General features: G+C 36.7%; 1 protein-coding gene across 3 annotated transcripts in view; it reads left to right on the forward strand.

Annotated features, from left to right (window-relative positions):
* Positions 1-19,048, forward strand: part of ADCY1 (adenylate cyclase 1) — a 172,413-nt gene that overhangs the window by 137,553 nt on the left and 15,812 nt on the right. For 2 of the 3 annotated variants that reach the window (XM_074899799.1, XM_074899800.1), the window contains exons 12-17: positions 3,315-3,404; positions 6,273-6,529; positions 7,159-7,285; positions 15,704-15,820; positions 16,948-17,094; positions 17,479-17,577. In XM_074899799.1, coding sequence (XP_074755900.1) covers positions 3,315-3,404; positions 6,273-6,529; positions 7,159-7,285; positions 15,704-15,820; positions 16,948-17,094; positions 17,479-17,577 — 837 coding nt within the window. Of the gene's footprint in view, positions 1-3,314; positions 3,405-6,272; positions 6,530-7,158; positions 7,286-15,703; positions 15,821-16,947; positions 17,095-17,459; positions 17,578-19,048 lie in introns of all 3 variants that reach the window. The other variant, XR_012633174.1, reaches the window with a different exon arrangement.

Genomic DNA, 19,048 nt, shown 5'->3' on the forward strand with positions numbered 1-19,048 from the left:
GTTGTTGTAGGAGAGAAGTAGGTCTGCCAGATCAGAATAAAGCATGTACAGACTAATTTTCTGATGAAAAAAAATTGTAGCGGCTTAATCTAAATTTATTTTTTTCACACAAATATCAGCAGCAAACACCTACACATTTAACTAGCTTTGCTGATTAGTACAAATTAATTTTTAGTTAAGAAAAAATGCCCTTTGGCAGGAGGAAGGTAATTGTTTTCATGAAAACACAAATAGTATATTAGCAGAGTACCTGCTGGAGAGCAGATCTTTATTTATAATATTACACAATAATTTTTATTATCTCCTTTTGTTTCATAAAGGCACAGTAGTTTATAATCTGTTCTTCTGTCTATGGATCGTAGAAACACAGATGAAGCTTGTAGGAAATTGCTCCTCTTTATGCCATTTGCCTGGGCTAGTGCAAAATTAAGGTTTGTTCCAGCTGTTTTGGCAGTCATCAGAATTTGAATTTATTTCAGGTTCCTCAGAAAATTCAGTACCTTACAGAATCAAACCCAGCATTAGAAAAATAAAGAAATATAAATATTCAGAATGTCACAGTTTGAATTTTTGTGGTGAAAATTTGTCTTATGTAATAAATAAAAGATAACGAATATACTATGTATAATGAATATAGAATTCTAAACTGGTCATTTCCCTATTTTCATCAGTCTTCTGGTACTTTATTAGCTATTTTACACTGGACAATTAACTCAACTTCGCCATACTTCAACATCAAATGCCTCACTCATAAAACCACTGTAATTGTTTTACTGTACCAGTTACCCAGCATTTTGGGGATCTGACACTACTTATTTAGTTAATAAAAATTTCACAAATAAAAGAAAACAAAGAAAATTATGCCCAAAATGCTGTGCTATCATAAAAGAGCAGTTGCAATCTTAGAATGACCAAAAGTCAGAAGTATAAATCTTGTATCAGCCAAAGTTTTAATTCAGATCTGTCTCATACCTTACCTTTTAAAGGTTTATTTTCCTTTCTAGCCCAATAGCCTAGCATGTCAATGTTTAGAACATATACATACCACACACAAAAAAAAGTCTGTGCAATGTGTGAGGACACACTGTCTTTGAATCTGCATTTTGCTTTGTCTCTATTAACCATGCAGTCTTATGTTCAAACTATGGCAATTCTCTCTTTAACAAGCAGTAGATAATTTTTTGATTGCAAACTGAATTAATGAAATATATATATTTCCTTCAAACAAAATTATTATTTTGCTTTTTATTTGTATGGATAAAAACACACATGTTCCACCTCATGTGTGCATAGGATTTTGGTCTAGTTGGGCGGACAGCTTCATAGGTAAAAAAGCGTCTGGATGATTATATTCAGAGTTTAGCAGTTAATGGTCGTACCCTACCTGGAAGCCATTAATAAGTGGGGTAACACAGAAGTTTATCCTGGGACCTCTCCTGTTAAACATTTTTATCAACAACCCGGAGAAGGACATGGTGTATACTCATGTCAAGTTTTCAGGTCACTCCAATTTTGGGGGACCAGCCAACACACTGGCAGGATGACCACTGAGGGGGACCTAGATAGGTTAGCTGAATGGGCCAACAGGAGACTTATGAAATACAGCATGGATAAATGCAAAGTCTAGGCCCTGAGAAGGAAGAAGCCCTTGCAATGACACAGGCTGGGGACTGACCAGCTCTGCAAAAATGGCCCTGAGGATCATGGCAAACAGTACTTTTGGGCCCTTGGATGTCCCTTCCAACCTGAACTGTATGACAGCAATGAATAAATGCAGAAATAGTCTATCTCTTTTATCATAGTGTTATTTTGGACACTGCTATATCCCGTCCCTTGAGACACAGCTTTTCAGTGTGAGATTCTTACAATTTGAGGTTTTTGTTCTACAATATACTTACTGTTTTATTAAAGGTGACATACCTCAGGTATCCCAATATATTTTACTGATGCTGACTAATAGTTAAGCTGGTTTCTGGTATAGCAAATTAACTCAGATCCATACTATGCTTCTATAAATCTACTATTGAAATTATGTTGGTTGTTCCCCACCTACATTTATATGGACTTAATCTGTACTGAAGCCATAATGTATTTGCAGATCACTCATGTGGGATGTTTTTTCTGTAATTGCTGTACTCTTATGTTTCACAGTCCAGATGAAATTTATCCACCTATAACTATCTCAAACTTTTAATTCATGGTCACACATACAGGGGAAATATCTTTGCATATATGAAATGAAGGGGAAAAGTTTCAATACATGATTTCTGTTGTTCCAAGGCCACAGAAACCCCTCTCTGTGGGTACTTTGCTGTCTGCTGGATGCTATCCTTTTAATGTTGATGACACCAATGAAGTGAACAGTTTTCTTCAGAACTAGTGACTTTCATTCAAAAATTAGCTGTTTGCTTGCTCCATTCAACCTTGTCAAATCCAGCCTTGACAAGACTGAACTCCCTTCTTTTAAGGGACACAGGATTGTTCCCACTTTAAATCTGGTTGTTTCCTAGAATTGATTCTTGCCCCTTGAAGTCACTGATGAAGTTCTGTACATATCATGGATCCAGTAGATAATAGATGCCCCAAACATTCTTAATGAAAGGGGAAAAAAGAAGGAAAGCAGCTTTCCCTGAAACCAGAGTAGATCAGTATGACTGGAACAAGCAAAGTACTAGAGCCTGACAAACTTATCCTTCCTCTCTCACCTTCTGTCACTGGCTTCAGATATGCTCACAGCAGCAAGCATTTCACACTTCACAGTGATGAAATCAGGGTAAAAATGGAGATGAGCAAAAGATTCACAAGACTCCATTACACCAGATATTTTTGTTCTCTACTGCTCTTTCTGCTCTGACAAATTCAATATTTTTAATGAGTCCTGACAATTAAAACTACCCTGGCATAGAAGACACAAATACCAATCCAAAATTCTATTCTACCACAGTATGTTCTATTGGATAATTATTTGTAGCTGATAATTTGCAAGGCAGAAGATGCTTTGGGTATTTTCCCCATGAGAACAAAATCAAATGCCATCCTAATTTATTATTTGCATTGTAAGCAGATATCCTACTAACCTTTCAAAGAGTTTTAGTTACAGTGAAAAATATAGTAATAATAATTACACATTTATTACCCCCCAAAATGCAATTACCATTAAAACACATGAACACAATAATAACTTCATGCTTGTTTCATAATTTGCAGTGCAGATAAAATTTCTGTATCTCTCATCCACTTCTTTTTGTAGACTGCTAAAAAATAACACTTTAAAAGAAATTTTTAAATCTTTAAATATTTTTTTTCTTCTTTAGTGTTTTCCAGGGTGCCTGACAATACAAATCCGTACCATTTTGTGTATTTTTATTGTGATCTTAATATACTCTGTGGCTCAAGGATGTGTGGTGAGTATTTAAATAAAGCATTACTTAATTTAGCATTCTGTTTAAAGAACAGCCTGGTATGGATCTGTTAAACACATACCATATTCTTGTCTGGTGAATTCCTACTGTTTTTATCATTCATACTTGCAGAGCGTATTTCTTCAAAATTAAAGCCCTTTGCTATAATTTGAACTTTCACTGCCCTGAGTGAGGGTGTTGAATTAGGAATGGCAAAGTTATTAGCAAATTACACAGATAATACCTAGTCAACACCTACAGAAACTTCTATATCAAATCTTAGTATCACATAGTCTAGTGATGTCATGTACTTTATGGGAAAACTATTTTTAGATGTTCAACTTGCTTACTAGTTCAATGGCTAATATTTTGTGACAGACAAGACAAGGTGTCAAACAATATTACTTATTTCTATGTGGCAATGTACATATGTCTGTGTAATAACAGGGGGATATTTTTAGTCCAGACAGATCAGAAAAGGTAAGGAGATCTTAAAATACGGGCTGTATTGCATAACAATAAGAGGTGCTTACACTGTGCTACTTATATGATCCCTTCACATCTAATGTCTAGGAAGCTTCTCTAGTATGAAGGCAACTTGCTCAATACCTCTGATAATTGAGCTTCTTTCACTGTAGATTAGCAGCTTGTTCTATGTGGTAGACTTGAATGTCAAATGGGATTTAAACTTCCACCTAAGTATTTGGCATTTAGTTGCCTTGTCAAATTCCTAGCACTCAATTTCAGCATTTTGGCTGCTAATGCTAATGAATTAAACATGTTAGGGTACCCAGAGGAAAGAATACACACAAAAATAGCATGCTAAACACAACTGGAGATGCTGAGGCGGCAGATGACTCAAATCATGCCTCTCTGCAGGATTTAGGCAATATGTTCTGACCAATAGGAGCAATTCACAATGCTAACTGAGGTGCCAAGCCCCTTATTTTGTATTTTGTGTATTCACTGGACCTGCCCTGAGAGCATCTGCCAAGCTGATTCCCATGAACTGAATGGGCAGAGGATCCCTTGTCTGCAAATTCCAATGTCCTGAGAGGTACCAAGAGTTACTGATGTTCAGACATTTCTGGGAATTCCTGAATATCAGCTGTGTGAGTAACACCCAGCCCTGATAGCACATAGACATATATGTGGTTCCTTATGTGCATATAAGCCCAAAATGCATAGAGGTGTGCAGTGCCTCCAGGCTAGCTAGCATCTTAGCAAGTATATCTGACTTTGTGATTGAGATGAATATGATGACAGCTGGAACCTTTGTGGATCAGCCCCCATAGATCTGACGCTTACTTTGACCAAAAGACAAAAGCCACCATTGTTGCCACTTAAAGATGCTGAAAATGAGAAACAGACATCGCAAGGCCTAAGGCAATGTTGAACATCGGTGGAAGAAGACAGATTAGAATTCAGTTCTGGCCTCCAACAAGGCAGTGATCATTCGGTTACAACTTCTAATATTATAGGTCACTAATATGACTTTATCCTTTACTGAAGCAAATATAGCCTTTAAATAGCATTTAAATGCTTGGGAGAAATGTTTAATCAGTAGAAATTATTAGTTTCTGCAAAGTGTGCCTCTAGAATTCTCAGCTAGCAGAGGATCTAGGTGTTGAGGTTTCACTCTTAGTTGTAGAGCAGATGGTGTTTTCCTGGATGGGTTGCACATTATTTATGAAGCCCCCATGCATGCCTGTGTTTTCAGATAAGTTTAGTATGAACAGCATTTTTAAGGATATTGAACAAAATCACATTAAATGGATTTTTCACTTCATTCTTTCTCATATAATTTCATAGTATTAGCCATTTTGAGTTTAACTCACATTTTATCTGTTATGTCTCATCTTTTTAAATGACTACAACCCCCTGTAAAATATATTGCTTAATCACCTTTCAGGTTGTCAGTTATTTTACAGCATGCTATAAAATTTCATTATCAGTGGTTAGGATGAAATAAAAAGGTCTAATAACACACTTCAAAAGAGAAGCTTAAGTACAGGGCAGGGCTTATTCGGCAGTGCCTGTTAAAATCAATTTCACACTACCATCCCACTCACCTCACTTACTCTAACTCTTATCCTCTCCCTTTGCAAGGGGTGAAGGTTGGAGTGCAATTAAAATTGGAGCTCTAGTGGCTTAATTTTACTTGCCAGAAATTCCTCCTTTCCTTGGGTAACAGCTCTGAGATGTGTACATGACATTGCCTTTGGAAGAAACAGGTTAAATTTCCTCAAATTTCCCATAAGAAATGCACTAAAATATTTTTTTATTTCCTGGTCTATAGAAGAAATCGATAACTAAAATGGCAGCAATAATTAAGGATGAGGCCTTATATATGAATCACATGTGATAGCAGAAGTATCTCTAAGGTGGAGAAAAGATATTATTCATGTTTAGTTTTTCAATCAAAGATAAAAATATGTTTTATTTTATGTTTGATTAATTGATTTTGATATAATTTATGTAGTCAATAAAACATTTATTTCCATGCTTTGTGCAAGAACCTTTCTCACCTGCATGGCCACATAAAATGTTTACTGAAGTTCCTTAATTTTTCAGGAGTATGTTTGCTTGAGAATCTTGGTTTTGAGCACTGAGAGGGAAACTATTCAACTAAGCCCAGACTTTGTTTAGCCTTACTGGCATCTAATGAACAAAGTGTGTCTCCCACCTAAAACTGAGTAAAGCATTACAGGAAAAGGAGAGAGATTTTATTAGGGCAGTGAACTGGATGGGAACTCCATGGCCACATTTTCCCAATTAGAAATGAACTACAGTAAGCCCCCCCAGCAGCTGCTTTTTATGTTTATTTCATATTTAACTTTCTCCCCTTCTCACCTCTCCTGTCTTTTCTAGGTTGGCTGTATGCCTTGGGTTTGGAATACCAATTCCAGCAGTTCAATAGTTATCATTTCTCCTGGAGGAACAAATAAAACCATGAATGAACTTCCATGTGACACAGCCCACTATGCTTTCCTTTCCTGTGTAGTGGGGACTCTCACCTTGGCAATATTTCTACGTGTATCTTCCTTGCCAAAAATGATTCTCCTGCTTTTTGTTACAATTTTGTACATAGTTATTCTGGAACTCAGTGGTTACAGAAAAGCAGTGGGGTAAGTATTTTGCAAAGTTAAAGCAATGGATTTTTCTGTATAGATAGTCATGTCATTGACTACTCATCTGTGAATTGTCCTCTAGCATTCAGTGCTGCTTAGGGCTGTATACTCAGTAGACCATAGGAAATACTTAAGCCATCCTCTCCCCAGCAATTGTAGAGTCTAGTAATATCCATCAACAGGAGATCAGCTTTTGGGAATTAACTACTGTTGCCCCATTATTCTGTAGTTTTGTGCTAACATACCTCAGCTGAACACGCTACAGTCTAATTATAACAAGAAATAGAAAAACAGTTAAAAACTTCCCTTGCATTATTTCAGTAGCCCTCAACCAATTCCAATTTCATTTAAGCTTTTGATCTGTTGAATGTTTTTATATTTGCTAAGTAAAGGCATGTACATATATTGCAATAACGTACAGCATTATAAAATCATCAAGAAGTCAAATGTTGTGTGATGCAGTGATGAGATTTACTGTCACCTGTCTCCCTGCCCATATGAGCCTCTTCAGAAAAGGCTAGTGATTAGGTCATATCCACATGTTCTAAACTAAAGATATTAAAAATATGCAGTGTTGAGTATTAGAAAACCTGGAATAACCCATTTACTTTCCTTTTATTTTTAAGGGGTGGCTCCTTTTATATGCGTGGCTATGAACCAATACTAGCCATCTTGCTATTTTCTTGTGCTTTGGCACTGCATTCCAGACAGGTGGACTTGAAGCTGCGTCTGGACTACCTCTGGGCCGTGCAGGTAAGTCATAGGACTTTTCTTTCAAGTATCCATGCACACATAACGATGTCTGACTTTTTGAACTGGCTTGCAAATACCTTCAGAACAAATTATTTTGACTAAGACACTTTCAGAATTTTTCATGCCTGTTGGTTTTTACACAGAAGAATTGTTAGAACTTTCTTTCCACAGACCTACAAATTCATTTGCTCTGGAGAACTTCAGTTTTTTGTTTGTAGTTGTTCCTTAACACTACATCACCAATGAAGTAATATATTTATATCTAAGGTACTTTATGAATAGAGAGAATTTCAAACATGGGAAATTGACTGTTAGCGGTAGAAACTTGAGATGAAATTAAATCCATAGGGTTTTTTTAAAAACTGATAAAAGGAAATACTTATACACATATGATGTAATGAAACTGTGGAACTCTTTCCCAAAGGAAGATTGGAAATTTGTTTAGATACCAAGTACCTGGACTTCTTTTTGAAAATATATTTCCTAGCTATCATAATCACAGCAAAATCTGTAGAAATTATACTAGCCATGAGGGGTATTAGGAAAAGTCTACCTCTTGTCATGCCTCTCAGCGGTCCTATTCCCACCTCTAAAGTGTTTCACACTGACCCCTGAGGGAAAGAGAAAGTTAAAGAAGATGTTAAGTTTGGTTTTGTGGAATTTGGAAGTTGCCTTTACACTCTTGTAGTTCACAGAGGTCACATCCTATTCTCACCTACACCCTGTTAATTATGTTGTTAAGAGGACTGTATAAATCATCACAGTGCTTGCTTTTATGTGTAAGATCAAGACTGGAACACATGAGTTAAATACATCCCTGGCTCTACTGTGTTACCTAGAATGGAGAAATCAGGAATGTCTTAGCTCTATTATCTTCTACTCTTTTTTCTATTTTTCTACCTAACACTTAAGCTCTGTTGGGATCTTTTGTTTGTCTTGATGTCCAAGACCATGTCCACCTCCTTTATGATTTAAGTTTATCTTGTTCTACAATTTCTGTGGACTCTGTGCTGTTTAACTGAGTCAACACATGTGATATCACTTCATTTAATTTTTGTCCTATGACCTGCTGTATTGATAGGTGGCCTGTCAGCCTCAGAAGTTTGTTTTGGACAAACTGATAATAGTTTCCATTTGCTGTGGTGCCAAATACAATTTTCAGGTGGAAAAAAAAATTCCCTGATTTTGAAACTGAGAGCAGCACATGATTAGCTGTATAGAGGCTATCTTTATATAGATTGGCAGATGGTAGAGGTATGTGAGTGCCATATGATCCATGAATACAAGACCACCTGTATGCTATTCCTAGCCAAGAAATAGATTATCAAGCAGGAAGATACTGTTTTGTTATCCTGTGGCCTTTAAACAGGTCAAGAGTGAATTCCAGCATCTTAAATGCTCTTCATCATTCCCGATACTATCACTTGCACGGTGAATTGTGCACCCCTAAGGAATGTACTGCTTAAAGATTCTTGGTTTTAAGTTAGCTTTTAATTAGCAATGAATTAGTTTTAAAAATTCAAGTGCAGGAAACTAATGGGATGCTTGCCTGCTGAAATACAAGAACTAGACAATAGTGAAGGGAGAAATATAAACTTTTTCCATTTTCTTGAGACCAAGTTTTACAGAAATACCTAGTCATCTACCATAATTGTTAAAATCATTGTGCAATTACTCCAAAGGACAATAAGGTGAGTTAAAACATATGGATGCCTAGGTATAATTTCAAAAAGTGCTTTTCATCTGAGAAGATCAAATGCCATTTTCAGATCTTTTCAATTGCAGATCAGGTACTTGTGTAGTATCAACTTGTCTGTGAAATTTACAGAAAGGAAAAAAAAAATCAGTATACATAGAAGATTCAGAAATTCAGGATCAACATAACTACCATTCTTTGAAATCAGTATGCTGGGTAGATGCTTGGCCTCTTTGACAATCTGGGCATATACTTTTGTTCCTCTTGATTCTACATGGAAGTTCTATTACCTGTACAATAAATAATAGTGGATAACATGTAAGGAACGTTGTCCTGGTTTCCACTCCATATATTAATTGTAAATGGTATTGAATAGAAGGGCTAATTAACATAACACGCAGAAGTACCATCCTGATGGATGTTACAGAAATGCTTACGGTGCTTACCTGTTCAAACGGATAAGTTTAAAAAAAAAAACAACCCCACAACATTATCTTTGTAATTATTAGGCTCTTTGGCAGAATGAAAATGTGAGTATTAAAAGCTCTGGGAAGACTGTTGGTTGGAAATATCTTTATGTTAAAACTGCCTTTGAATAGTTAGCAAACTCCAAGCCACTAATTGTTTAACGATCCTTAAGGGAATATAAGGGTAAAAAGCCACCTTTCTGATTGACAATTTTGTCTAGCTGATGGACTGCAGGAGCCCTGCATTCTTTGTCATGTTTCTCTACAGCCACAGTGCTACTTACAATTGAACCACATTGGTTTAACTTGGTTACATTCTTGGTAGCAGAAGTTTTAGAAAGACCACTGACTTAGTGAACAGGACTGTGGAGATTTTCTTCTGGTTTACAGAGTGAGTGTGCTGGTTCTTTGTGCAAACACTGAATTGCATGAACCACTGCTGCTAGATCTGGAGACTCACAGCTCCCAGTAACCAGCCGCTGCTGTGTGAAAGATGTGCCAACATGGTACAACGTGTATTTTTAGGAAGCTTCTCAATTGTTGGCTTACAACTGGGAGAATTTCAGACTCAAGAGCTATTTCGAAAGCTGTACGCACTTTGTTTACATACTTTTAGTAAGGCTCATTGTGGGGCTAATCCTGTAAAAATGTTCCCTGGTGAATAAAACCAGTTGTGGCATAAGCTGCAATAAAAAGGATTTAATAGATATTTTCATTTACTTCATCATGAACAACAAACAGTCTAATACTAACTAAATGATATTTTAAATGCTGAAAGTATCTTGCAGTTAATACCATTATTATGAAGAATATATAGATCGATGCTCAGTGGTCTATGCTAAGGTCTGAGGAAAACCCATCTCCACAGAGTTTGTCTGTCACATCAGGAAAAAAATGTGTTTTGAGGAAAAGCAGATTTCAAAGAAGAAAAACTGATTTAGAAAAATGATACAGTTCCAAGAAAAGTTAATCTAATTTCCATGCATCTAGGTTACATAACCAGAACAGAGATAATACAGTATGATTTATGTATGTCATGTGGAAAAAATACATTTTTCTGATTGATGATAAGTTGTTGAAACATTTATATTTGTACTTACTCTTCACACGTCAATGGTGTTATAGCTTCTTGTTGATTTTCTTAGGGATTTTTCTGTGCCAAATGTAACCTTTCTGAATATCACAGTATTTCCAGAAAATATCTTTTGGGGTTTTTTTAACAGGCAGTGGGAAAAGAATTTCATTTTCTACATAACATTGTTGAGTAATACTGTGTCTCATGACAATAACTGTGAATAGCAAATGTAGGCACATTTTACTTCCTTGTGACTGATAATCCCTTCTTTTTATGCAAATTACTCAGCAAAACTGGGTAAAAAGAAAAAAAAAAAAAAAAGATTGGACAAATAAATACAAGCGATAAATCTATGAAGAAGCTAAAACTGGCCCAAAAATGGAGTTCCTCACTCACCCAGGATTTGTCAGGGGAGGAAAATAAGGATAATACAATGATATGACTGATTGTTGCATTCTTTAGGGATTACTAGAATATTATTCAGCTGTCTGTTCTAATCCGTGACACTTGTAAGAAATACGTGTTTTACAGTCGGCAGGCAAGACTTGCCAGGTGTGCTTGCACTTCCTCCTAAAATCTGGCCCTACAGAGCAGTGTGATAGGTCTCTTCCCTGTGGTTTTAGTGCCACCTACAGGTACATAGATGATGTTTCTGCGGCACCGGTGCCCAGCATTTTGAAACTGGATTTTCATGGGGTAACTCCAGTTAGTGACATTGCTACAGCATTTTTATACTTACTAAACAATCACCTGATAGCTCAGGTGATACAACGGCTCAGACCACTTCCTGAACAAAGGATGTAACCAGTTACCAGCATTGTAGGTATGGGGTGCTGTGTAACTTTGTAAAATGCAGTAGGTGTTAATTATGTTGATGTCAGAAGCCATAGTACCAAAAAATTTTTCAAATTTTGTGACCAGGTCGGAAGCAAACCCAAAGCCTGCTTTTAAATACTGCAGCTCTGCAAAATGACCTAGCTGCCACAAATACCAAACAGGTATAAGCAAAAGGCAGAATGTGAAAAATTATGTTGCCCGTACATTTCCTTTCATATGTATTTTCATTCTTGTTTATTTTCACAATAATCTGCCTTGTTTTTTGAGCTAGCAGCTATTGCATAAGTATCATGTTGGCAAATTTCCTTAATTAACCAATAGGAACAGAGGCAAACAGATGAAGGTTTTGATACTATTTAGCTGTCTGGATAATATTTCCACCAGGAATGTAAGTACCTGTGATCTGTGCTATTTTAATCTTCTTTCTCCAGTCTGAAGTACTCCTTCTCACCTGTCAGTGTCTGTTTTGCCTGGGAAGGGATGATGCCTACACATCGTTTTATCTCAGCTGCTCAAAGAGTAGGTACTAGGAGCTCATGAGTCACAAGGAGGAAAGACAGTTTTCATGGCATTCCCTTGAAGGGCAGAAAGCAGGAAGCTGAAAAAAGGTCCAGACAATATCAGTAATTGGTTTACTTCCCTCCCCATGCAGCCGTGTGATGGGATAGTTTTAGAGTCCGAGCTGCTGAACATGACAAAGTCTTCTTTTACCTTCACGCCTTATCTTGCCTTGCAAGAGACACAAGGAGATCTTTCCTCTTTCCCCAGGCAGCTCCTGAGAATTTGCATATATGAGAGCTGTCTTAGGCAGTGCAGGGTGAGAGGATGGGTACTCTATGCAGTCGCAGCAGAGAAGGTACACTGCAGTTCATATTCCTAGCAGATCACTTTATTAACGTCAGGATGTGAGACATTTTCTATGTCTGCATGGTATAAGTGCAGTCCATGCAGAGACTCCAGCTAGGGTACCAGCAACAGTATAGCAGTATTTACCCAGTGTGTGGTCTAAGCTTATAGACCTTGCTTTTCAACACAACTGAGTAGCTCGGGAGTGTTATGCTAATTCCATGAGCATTCTGCTTCTGGGTCTGGGCCTAGGTCAGGAAAAGCTGCCCCACAAAGGCAAGTGTCTCCCTGAACCAAAAGGGGAGGGTGCACTTCTCTCTCCCTGTTGGCTGGGAAGTGCCTGACCTGAAATAGGCCAGGGCACAAAAAGCTAAGAGCACTTGACCTACATTCCCCTTGTTCTGCTGTTTACATAATTTGTCTCTATTTAAGGTTTGCTACCATTACCCACCATGATATTATTGAAGGGCCTTCCATGACCTTAGTGACTTTCATCTCATTTCTGGCAACAGAACCTTCTCAGAGTCAAAATTGTAGTTAACAGTTTTGCATCCAAAGAGGGGAAGAGACGCTTGTTAGGTGTGTTGGAAATTAAGCATTCTACTGTGTTTCTTAGCAATGCTGACATCCTTGATGCCTTTCTCTGCTCTTAGAGGCTTTTACCACCCCTTCAGTCATGACTTGCTGGTTTGGTTTGAGCCACTAGCTCTTCACTGAAGAGCTCAGTTCTCAGCCTCTTAGTCCCAGTTGTGGTCCAGTCATTGTGAACATTGTTACACCCATACCTGCACGCACACAGCAGTGTCATTGGCATTTCTCTTCCAGTAGTTTCATTACTTTATTGAAGCAAGACAGAAAGAGGAGAAAAGACATCACATACCTTAAAGCTCCGTCAGAAGGAAACAACCTGAAAACCAATAGGCTAGAGTGTCTTCTCTCATTTATTTTATGTTGATATATTAGGATTGTCTTTTACTTCTGTGTGCCAAAGGCTGGACAGAAGTCCAGCAACATGACCATGGTCACAAAGGTCTGCTTCGGTTCTGGCAGCTGTTCTTGAGCTGTGACTTGCTCTGAAACCTTTTTTTATGAATCATACACAATGGTAGGAAACACTACATATTGCTGAAGAACCTTCTCAATCATGTCTTCCAAAATGAATGCTTTGGTCCATGACTGGGCAAGGCAAAGGAAACTGATCACACATTTCCAGATCAGAAATAACAGCTGCTGCCAGTGATTGAGCAACATCAGTATCCATGCAATGCATCAAACTGATTACTCCACTTACTTGCCCCTGCTTGATTACCTTGACTTGTCCAGAAATCTCTACACCTTGGTCCAAAGGTGTATTGTTCTTTAGACTGCTATTCTGCCCCATATGGTATTGGGACCTTAACTAAGAACCTTAAGTGTTCCTAAGAAGAAAGTAAGAAAAAAGTTCTTATTCAAAAAATAGAGGAATGGATAAGCAAGCCCCAAATGGACTTTTTTATTCAGAGCATGAATTCAGTTTGCAAATCTCTTTGCTGTCATCAGAGTATAATTTCCCATATTCCAGTATGATGTAAAATGGAATTGTAAGCTTGGTTTGAATCTTAAGCTGGAAAAAGCTTTTTATTTTTACTATTAAAACATTTAAATTCCAATAGTCAGACTAAACACAAAACGCCATTATACATGTTTATAAACAATAAGACAGTTATACCATCAAAATAGGGGAAAAAATATTTTAAGAAAACATCATATGAAATTTAAACAGCAAAAATGTGTCAAGAAGACAGCTCACAAACAGGAAACAGATACTTGCTTAGAACAAAAATTTTAATTATATTTCTTGCAGAGTTTAACAGCTATTTAATGTTTACTGATAATTCACCTCTGGCATAAATTCTGATTCTTATTACACAAATTAGGGGAGAAGCTGAGAATTTATGTCAAAAGGGAATGACTCCTGAAGAAGTTATGTTTATAAAACCAGTTCTCTTTCAGCATTCTTTCTACTTGTAAAGAAATTGAAGAATACTGAAGTAAACAGCAAGTAGAGAAGCGGAAGTAAAGTAAACAGCAAGGAGAAGCGGAAGTGTGATTGGAATAAAAAAGTTGTTTCCTAAGTTTTGACATGAAAAGCAAAAATTAACTTCCTGAAAAATAAAAATCACATGCAAAGACTATTGTAAGACTATACAAAGGCAAGAAGTGACTGGTTTTCTCCTACTTAGACAGGAATGGATAGTGAGAAAAGTATGTGGACTTCGTAATAGATCAGGATAGCAAATTCAAGATACAAAAAGGACACCAACAAAGATAGGAGTGGGTTCTTTAGTGGTTTATGTGATTGTAGTTTCTCAACAATGCCTGAGAATTCACCTTCCAGTCTTCTGCTGACTGTAACTAGATAAACAAAATCATACTAGAACCTCGGCAGAAGATTTGTGTTGCCAGTCTGTGAGTGTGATCATTGAGCGAAGAATAAACTGTGATTTCTATGAGATTAATTATATGGTGCTGATCGATTATTTTCTAATTGAAAACAGAATGTGGGGCCAAAAGTCACTCTAACAAGGAGCAAATTCCAGAGAAGTAATTTTGCTGAAGAGTCTACTAAGGACTAGGCTGGAATTTGCAAACCTAGGAGTCCCAAATGAGATCCCTAGATATTCAGTATTTTTCCTGTAAGAGGTCTGACTTTTTGAATTATTTCCTAATGCACGACTCCCTCTAATTCCTGTGAGTCAAGACACTTGCAATAAGATACCACTGTCTTGGGTTAAGGACCTCAGCTGTGTTAACGCCTAGGCACTCTTTCTGAATGCTGTCACTCACATGAATGATAGAATTTCTGTTGCTATTGTGAACAGAAATTTCTGTGCGCGGGAACTATATATGTGTTCATGACAAATGCCGGAGTAATTAAAACCACCTCTAGAAATGCAAATTATTTTTATATTAAAATATTTTTTTAACATTGCGTTTCATTCTTAAGGATGTTCAATTTTAAAACCTTTTCCTCTCTTGAAGTTACTGTCTTACCAGGTCTGTTTCCGTTTTACTGCAAAATGACATAGGTTTGCTTTAAACACTGGCGATTCTCCAGGCTTCTCTTCTTTGAAACACTTGCTGTCACTGCTGTCACTTCCTATCTGGGAAGTAACTGGTCTCCAAGGCCAACATGATCTAAAAGCATTTATTCTAACTTTTTAAACTGTAAAAATATCAAGGGCCTATTTAAAAGAACAGGGAACTACAGAAGACATCAATACACTTAGCTGATCAAGCCCTGAAAGTAGTCATCAGCACAGAGACTTTAGGTTGAATTATTAAGGACTTAAAGGGATTTTGCCCCATTGTAGAAGCAAGTGGTGGAGGAGAATGGTTCCCACTCTACTTTGCAGGCATTATTTTGCTCAGTTTAATTTGAAAGGTTGAAATTATTTCATGGCTTCAGCTAAATTTTTGGGTTTTGGAAAGTTTTTTCTTTTCCTCTATCCCCACAGGCAGAAGAAGAGAGAGACGATATGGAGAGAGTCAAGCTGGATAATAAAAGAATTCTTTTCAACTTGTTGCCAGCACATGTTGCACAGCACTTTCTCATGTCTAATCCAAGAAATATGGTAAATCAAGATAAAATTTGAATATATGGTGATGTTCTATGGGTGTGACCCTGTGTAGCTTGGCTCACCTTTCTGCTGTATGTTTTCAAGAAAGGCTTGGACTTACAAAATTTCATTCAAGTTAAAAGGAATAGTTTGTAAGTCTTGTGTTCAAGAATTAGATTTGGATTATTTAGTTCACTGTGGTGTCCTTTTAATAAAAAGCAGGATAAGGGAAATTTGTATCATTCAACATTAATGCAGTGTCTGCATGCAAATAACTTTTTTTCAATCAGTTTACAACATTGGAACTTATCACAGTATTTCATAAACTTGGTTTGGTTTTGAATGGTGAAGTTTATGAACTGCCAGACACTTCCATATGGACCACTCTAGTTCTGGAAATACACTGCTATTACCTAACCCATCCATTTAAAGTTAAAACCAGAGAATTATACGCATCCAAGGAAGACACTAGATTTCAACATCAAAGGCTGCAGTGATTAAATAAATTGGTTCAGGAAGCCATTACCAAAGTCCTTCCAGTGCAGCTGCAATACCTGCAACACTGGAGTAGCCGTAAAGGCCATGATACTGCTCTGGAGAGTTTGGATCAAGGTGTTTGAACCACAGAAGAGTGGTTTTACTTTCTATGAGCCCTCTAAATTTTTAAGCAGAAACCTTTCTGTACAGAACAGCATTATATTGTTAATGTTGAATACAGAACTCTGCATCTCAGGGAAAGATATGAAGGAGCAAGGCTTGTTTTGTGCTGCAGGGTAAATTTGTTCTGTCTTGTATTTTAGCTATAAAACAAAATTGAGAAAATACAATTATATTTCTCATACAATAAAAGTCCTACAACTGTTAAGATTTTCTACAAAATTTTTACTCACTGTTTCCATGTCTAAGCAGAGAACAAGACTAAGTTGTTTTAAATGGGTTTAGTAGTTTAGGTGTTAATTTTCTTTCATGTTTTTGAGTGGAGAGATCTTTCAACAGTTTTTTAATAAGGCTGGCTTTGTCTCTACCAGAATTTATGGGTTTTGTCCTAGCTATTGGTTAGTAGTAGAATAGATAACATAATTATGATGCCTGGTTCAGATTAATCTTTTAAAATAAAATTTGTATCTGCTCATGAACTACAGGATCTTTATTACCAGTCATATTCACAAGTGGGAGTGATGTTTGCTTCCATCCCAAATTTCAATGATTTCTACATCGAATTGGATGGCAATAATATGGGAGTGGAATGTTTACGCCTGTTAAATGAAATTATTGCTGATTTTGATGAGGTAAGGTCTAAACACTTTGTATTTGAACATATCAGTTCTACCAAATTATTATCATCAGAGATTATCTGCAGCAACTCAGCATATCTTGAACTGCCTAATAAAACAGTAATGTAAACTTCCTATCTAGTTGTAGTTAGTAATTGTAGCTTCTCCAAAGTGCCCGGTTTGTACTTTTAGGCACATGAGTCTGACCTCAAATTTCTCTAGTATAGGAAGAGTATTAAAATGTGAGTTAATGGTAGTTTTTTCAATGACCTCAAAGTGGGCAAGCATCAATTCACCAAAAATAAGATGGTTTAATCAACTTGCACATATTATATGATAGCTATGGTTACTTCTCTAAAAAATTATGTAATATTTAACAGTTTTATGTTTTAAACAAAGCTTATGGACAAAGAATATTATAAGGACATAGAAAAGATCAAGACAATTGGGAGTACATATATGGCAGCTGTGGGACTCGTACCTACTTCAGGAACTAAGGTAAGAAGATTTTACATAGCAGTAATTTGTGGAAGAACCATTCTCCTTCAATTTCCAGAGGAACACCAGAAACACAACTAACTCTCTGTGATTACAGATAACTTGTATTACTTCTTTACAACAATTTAAATCTGAAATTCAAAGAACAAATGTAGCCTGAAAAGAAAAATTGCTATCCTAGCAGTGGCTCATGTGGCTTCATTTGGGATTTCATTGTCTGCAGCTCTGGATTCTCTGCAAATTGGCATATAAAGCTCCTATATTAGAGTGGTAGTATTTTAAACCCTCTGTCTTAGGATGATCTTGTAAGATACAGAGAAGGGGAGACTCTAGATGTAATGAATTGCTGCAAAACTAACACAAGAATATTAAAATGTGATTTATTTTTTTATATTGAATTCTGGGTGCAACCTACAATCAAAACAAACAGCATCTCCCAGCCCCTAGCGTGGACAGGAACTTAGTGCTAGCTACATTGCTGCACTTTACCCTGGTCCCTCCAAATCAGCTCTTCTTTGTCTTTACTGAGAGCATTCTCTTTACCCCCTTAATTACTCAGCAATAACAAAAGTCAAAGTAATTTCAGACCTACTAGTTCTGGGTCTGTATCCTCCTGAGTGTGTTTCTCACCTTAAGTTTGTGTCTTGGGACAGAAATTTCCTACATTTGCATGCAGCATCTGGAAAGGCAGAAAACCCTGTGAACAGTAGACTGAATATACTGTAAACAAAGTACTATGCATGTTAATAATTATATCAATAAAATTAATTTATGAAAAATTATTAACATTAATAATATGAGGAATATAATGAAAATTAAAGCAATCCATGCACCTAGTCTGCCCAGAATTTCCAGACACCTCTCCCCTGTTCTGATATGCATGTACGTATGTTGTAGAGGTACGCTCATGCATATGGTTTAGCTTTAAAAAATAAAACCAAATTAGAGGGCAAAAGCAAAAAGTGCCTGAAGATGGCCTGTGAACTTTCTAGCAACAATTATCCTTGTTAAGTAAATTTTTTAAAAAGGCCACACTGAAATGAACTGTTAGAATCATGTTGGAGTATATGACATGCAACTAATTTTCTGATCTGCAGGGTATTTACAACTGATGCTTTCCTTTGTATCATTGCTAGAAATCTACACATTACAAAAAGGTGTTTTTAAAACGCTGTTTATGTTGAAATGTTTGACTCCTGGGTCCTGACACATGCAAAAAAATTTTGTTCAGTGTGATCTCAGTCAAACAGGCAACAGCATAGTTGTGTGTCTGCTATAAATGCTCTTTGAACTATAATCCTGAAAACAAGTGTGTTATTGGGTAACTTTGGCAGCATATGTTCCAAAACCTTAACGTGTTTATCTCTTGTATTTTATAGTTGCTAACTGAAGGGTCAGCTGAGTTAGCCCAGTACTGAAGATACCGCTCTGAGCTTATGATAGTAATGTATTTAAATCACTGCAGAAGGTC

This window comes from Athene noctua, chromosome 2, assembly GCF_965140245.1.
Source record: "Athene noctua chromosome 2, bAthNoc1.hap1.1, whole genome shotgun sequence".
NCBI classification, from domain to species: Eukaryota; Metazoa; Chordata; class Aves; order Strigiformes; family Strigidae; genus Athene; species Athene noctua.